The sequence below is a fragment of the Polyodon spathula genome, chromosome 5, assembly GCF_017654505.1.
Source record: "Polyodon spathula isolate WHYD16114869_AA chromosome 5, ASM1765450v1, whole genome shotgun sequence".
Taxonomy (NCBI): Eukaryota; Metazoa; Chordata; class Actinopteri; order Acipenseriformes; family Polyodontidae; genus Polyodon; species Polyodon spathula.
This window is the reverse complement of record NC_054538.1, coordinates 56,392,350-56,398,349: the sequence shown is the minus strand read 5'-3', so window position 1 is coordinate 56,398,349 and position 6,000 is coordinate 56,392,350. Positions and strand designations below refer to the sequence as shown.

Below are 6,000 nucleotides of genomic sequence, written 5' to 3'. Positions count from 1 at the left end.
CTGATAAATAAAAGTACATCAAAGTGTGCAATAAAAAGCCTGTAATACTAGTATCTCGGGTTTCTGGTGACATTGACCTTTGGTCTCGTCATTTACCTCCCACTTTGATGTAGTGTATTCCTTATTGTTAATAAATACAATTGAGTTATATACAATGAACTACCTTTTGTTGATTCCGTTGTGCTAAACCAGGGGTTCTCAAACTCGGTTCTGGGGACCCTGTGTCTGCTGGTTTTCATTTCAACCATTTGCTGTGTGACATTTTCTACTCGTTGAGGATAAATATTGTTGACATCGCATCAGGTTTTAGCCTCGTCTTGCATTCATACCCCAGAAGCTGTGCCTGCATGTTCCTTTCGTAGCATTCAGGTTCAAAGTGGTCCTGACACACAAAAGAATTTCGACCGAATGGAAAGGTTGTCATTGTATGCCCAGTTCTCAAATTACATAGTAATTCTTTCTTTTTTTTTTTTTTTGCTATGACCACCCATTCTGAACTAGGCTTTGGCACACAAAATAACTTTTTCGTCTTATTTTTACTGATTATTCAAGTGCCCGAAACCTTTGCACACCGCACGCTATGGGTTTTCACCGCTGCATCCCATAAACCCATGACCTCACGTCGCTGCCTGAAAGGCTCCAATATGTCAGCTAAACGCATGACTTGTTCACCAAATTGGTGCAGCAAGAAGCTTTGTTATTTTTGGGTACAGGTACCCTTTAAGACGTTTTAATCCGTTAGTCAAACATTAATGACCAAGTATCTTTTTTAATGTCCACGACCTACTTTTTCACAGTATGCGGAATACCTTCTTATAAAAAAGCCTATTCAAAAGTACAATAAGACATGAATTTGCATACAAGACCAAAAATTATATATTTACTCTTGTTTCATCTTTAACTTTTCTATTGCCACAGTTTTGTTTATTGAATCCTATGTAGGCTTACTTGTATAACGTTCCTTATTTTAATGTATTTTTTCTTAATCCATTTATTAATGTGAGCGCCATCTTTAAAATTACTTTTGTTCAGTATACTGTGATAAATATGAAAAGATTGTTTAAAAAGATGAAAATGGTCAGAAACTTACATAGCACCAACCACAAAAACATGGTAAAAAAAAATCTGTTTATTTGATAGCTGTACAGAATGTAAACTTCTCAGTTACACCAACTGCATTTACTGACAATGTGAAATCCTTCAAAACAGTCTAACACATGGTGCCATGCATTCCAATGGACCGTTCAGTGTCTAAACGTCTGAAGTTCAAAACAGCTGTGGTCACGGTGGATGCAGATATACAGCTGCTTATCTCTGTGTTCATCACCTGGCGTTGCTTCACAAAATACTAAAGAATTGTACATATTGTAAACTTCACAGTAATACCTGATACTTCTATGAAGTTTCATCCACTGTGAGGAGCATTACAGCTAAAAGCACCACAAAAATGTAGCATTTCAAATATTTCAGTATTTGTTCTTATTTACATGTATTTTTTTTTAAAAAAAAAGGGCAAACATGAACAAAAACAAATGTTAAAAATGTAAAAGTGTTGTAATACAAAACATTTAAAAACACTGTATTCTGTCACTGGTGCTCTGTGACATTGAGTAACTATAGCTAAAAAATATTGTTTTCTGATAGCACCAGCTTTAATAGGCCCTGATGGTGAATGCTGGCCTATTTTCTTGATTTAAGATTTAATGTCTCTCTCCACACATCCTACTCCCACTGCGTTGTCAGGGCAACGACAAGATCGGCCTGTAGGAGTCGCTAGACACAAATGCGTGCATCCTCCATTGTTTACAGCACAGTAGTTTTGACCTGTAGATGAACCAGAAGAATGCGTTATAGACTTGCTCTGAGAGAAACTGATCTTAGAAAATCATCATGAGCACACTGGGATGTTCCTAGAAATGTTGTTTGCTCCGAAAACATTTGATATAATGTGGTCATAATCACAACAAAATACAGATTCAATGTGTGAATGATAATATGTTCAATGTCAATGTCTTTGAATTGTCAATCTGGCTCAAGTGAAATGCCCTACCAAAACCAAAACACAGAGTACTGACTTCTATCTTCAGATTTTGCATTAAAAATATAATTGTGATGCCAAATCTGAAAGATGTCTTGGGTCCATTAGACCTGTAATATCATAACTCTGAGGTTCCGAACCCCTTGTGGTCCATGAGTAAATCCCAAGTGGTCACAAAAAATTAGGCCCGATGCTTCCCTTTTCAACACTCAAATGCTTACAACCTGCTGAATTGAACACACACAAGATATATATATATGCATCCAATCATCACCATCCTAACTGCATTTTCTCTAGCTTATGAATGTGATGTCACTACAAGAATACTGTATCAAGGGATGATTGACCAACTGTAGTGCAGTGATCATTCTACCTTGAATGAATTAGCTCAATAGGAAACTGCATTAGTTATTTTCAGGTTAAATTAGCCTGGAATTGGCTATTTAAATGTATATAGTCTGAAAGTTTCGAGGTGAACTTTGCCAAAAAGAAAAGTTTGTTTTCATTTTTAAAAACTATTGTTTGTGAAGTCTATACAATACCTGTAGTACTTGTTCTTGATGGTTTGTAGTGTAAATACGTATGTTTTTGGTCACATGCTGGTACCAGTTTGTGAACACCATCTCTGAAAAGTTTTGAAACAAATTATGGAAAAATCGAATTGAAAAAGCACACTGTAGGTGTACCGTACCTCGAGGACACTGTGAATAGGCTGTGGTGATCCCATACAGCCGGGACCGTTTCTGAGGCTGGAACTCATCATTCTCCCTCCCAGCAGTGCGGTCTGCTGCTATAACGGCATCCCTGACAGAAAATTAAGAAACAATAACCACAAAAAGATGAACAAACTAAAGCTTTCACAGATCACTCTATTACTAAGGATTCAGTTAGTGCCTTCACCAGTGTAATGGGAATACCTGTATGCTGAGCTAGGCGAAGGCCACCACACCTGTTTATGTAATTGACTGGAAATATGTATTGATTCTAACAAAAAAGCCACTATTCCTATAATATTCCAATGGAAATAATAGAATCGTGGCCAACAGCGCTCCAGGTGAAGTTTTGGGTCACTGAGTAATTGAGAAATAAAACATTACCTTGAAATCTTAAGTACTTTCAATAAACACCATACATTATTATTCACCTGAAAAAAAAGGTCTTTTTTGCAGCCATTTAGACCTGCCTTAATATTATAAATCAGGAAAGTTGACTCTTGATGTAGTTCACTACTGCGTTCTAGTCTACTCCCACTAGTACGAGGATACTACAGTTTTTATAGTTGTTTTCTGTAAATCTTCCTTTAAGTCTCTTATGCTGTCCCTTTTCAAGTCAACAGACATGCTCCCTAAACATTAAAAAAAAATAAAATAAAATAAAAAAGTCCAAATAGTTTTTAAAACTTATACTGGTACTGCACAACTGCAAATAACGAAACAATTTTATTCCTTACTGATAGCCTTGCTTTAGCAATATAAAAAAGCATCCAAACACAGCATATTGTATCTAGTATATAGATTTACCTTCTAAAAATTCAGTTGACAGATAGGTAAATTGGTTGGTTAGGTTGAATGGGAACCAAGACCGTGCCGAATAATCCAGTCACTTATAAACCAGCAACAAAAGACGCATTGCAAGGGAGTGGATTCAACCGTAGGTAGATATTTTTATTTCAAGCCTGGACTGTGTTTCTGGCAATTCCCAGATATCTTACAGTTAGGTGTCCCACCGCTTCTATAATTCATTCTCTAGCTAAGGCATGCAGTACAGTCACAATTGACCATTGAGACGCCAGGAACCACTGAAGTACAAAAAGGTGTGCAGCAAAATTGCCATGCATATTCTTTAAACATGAAAAATATAAAGTATCATACATAGATCATATTTTTTTCAATGTGTAAAACATCCAACAGGCAGCTTAACCTGGCGCGTTGGTAGCCATTATTTTCATTAAGTTTCAATTCCTTAGTTATTCGTTAAGTGGTGTTACTGTTGCTTTTGTAGTCTATAGCCACAGTGAAAAAAGGCAGTCAGATTATTAGGAACTGTTATTAAACTTGTAATTGCATTATTTTGGTTCTTGGTCAATTTACGGACACAGTCATCTTGTATTAGAATAGGAACTTTGTGGTCATACTATACACTTATGTTTTAAGTTAACCTTAAAACTTCTAAACAATCACAAGCAGCTGGGGGATTTCACAAGGTTTGACCTTTCAAAAAACCTACTTATTAAAACAGCTTTAAACTCACTAACAAAACACTGCTGAAACTGGGGAATGCACGTCAGACAGTGGTTTACTGAAAGTTTAGTTATATGATAACAATTATTTAATTGTAACGTAGTCTTTACCAGTAAATTTTAAATCTTGTTTGCCAGTAAAAGTCTGGCAGAGTCACCTATGTCCCTTAACTGGTACTGGAGAAGTTCATAATTATAAACGTGCTAGGTCAGTGGTCCTCAAAGGTGTGCTGACCGAGACCTCAGTGATGTGTCTGTGAAGGGCTATAATATCGAATTACTGGAAGGTGAATTAGTCATTTAGCTTTCATGCCATTTGATAAATCTGTATTTCAATGTCCTTGTATTTTACATTTTGGAATACGTTGTTAGTTATAGGTCATGAATTACCATGCCCTCAGACTTATGAGAAAATCACTCATTAGCTTAAATCAGGTCTAGCTTAAATCAAGTTCCACAAATGGAACACTATTCGAATTGAAAAAGCCTTTCGTGTAACAGTACAGTATATCGCTGTTATAGGGTTTTCAAAAGAAAGGCACAGAATAGCACTACCCGAGGCAGAATAAAGAGTGGTGTCTGTATGTTTAACAGAGACAAGTGTGGAGCATGAACACATATGAAAGGCTTGGTGGGAGTAAAGCTGTGGTATAGGAAGCATTCCAGCCATGGCAGAAGAGGCATTCCATGGGAAACATCCTGAGAATCCACAGCCCACACAGCTGTACTATGAAACAAGCAAATCACTTCACAGAATAGGACTAGAAACAAGCTTTCTATACGCCTTTCAAAAAACATGATATTCGCCATGGTGTTGGATAACTGAATTTGAGCAGGAACTGACAAATTAATGAATATATCCTATTATTCTGGACCCTATTTACTTGCAGGATTAAAGCATTTCATTAAAAAAAAAAAACCCAGATGAAAGTTTATGAACAAATGCATTCATCTACTCATTCACCACTGCAGTTTTCTTTATGCAGCAACAATTAAAGCTTTCTTTTCTTTGCTTACTTAGTGACAAAAATGCAGTGTACTACTGTACTATTTGAAATTAAGTAGGCCTACAGAACTCCTCAATAGGGCATCCCACATTTACAAATATTTCAAAATGTTACTGGAAGCCCAACACAAGTTTGCATATGCGACATGTTTAACATACGTATAACTAAAAATAATAATAAAATAAAGATATTAGTTTTCACCATCAATAAAATCTAAATACATAGTTCAGTTCCCCACCATAGATTCAATTTGTAGTGAAGTAAGGTGATAAGAAAATGAAACCATCATTAATCCTTTGCGGTCCAATGTCTGACAAGGTCTGATATTACAATTTTTCCTTTCTGGTCCATCATCAAAAAGACAAGACAATCACAGGTCCCTAGTTGCTTTTTCTCGGGGGGGAAAAAGACGAGATAAGCTTTCAATGGCCGAAAAAAATGGGAGGTGGATCTGAGCAATACAGATAGTCCCTTCACCACAGACACAACACAGCACGCTCAAAGAATATCTGGGATATTTGCCAAGCTTTTTGAGATGTTATAGTAATAAAATAATGACTTGGATAGCATTATTGAGGAGTTTGGTGATAAAACGAGTGATCTGAAGATGATTTATCAGTATGCCCTACTATGAAGAGATATGTGACAAATACAGCGAACAAGAGTGGGACAGGGCCAGAGATGCAGTACTGAGTGTCCTTTTGATATGCAGTGCC

General features: G+C 36.5%; 1 protein-coding gene across 1 annotated transcript in view; it reads right to left on the bottom strand.

Annotated features, from left to right (window-relative positions):
- Positions 1-1,109: 1,109 nt before the first annotated feature.
- Positions 1,110-6,000, bottom strand: part of LOC121316073 (nidogen-1-like) — a 46,325-nt gene continuing 41,434 nt past the window's right edge. Inside the window, exons 19-20 of the mRNA XM_041250815.1 lie at positions 2,730-2,842; positions 1,110-1,824 (exon numbers count right to left, since the gene is read on the bottom strand). Coding sequence (XP_041106749.1) covers positions 1,694-1,824; positions 2,730-2,842 — 244 coding nt within the window. The 3' untranslated portion in view covers positions 1,110-1,693. The remainder of the gene's footprint in view (positions 1,825-2,729; positions 2,843-6,000) is intronic.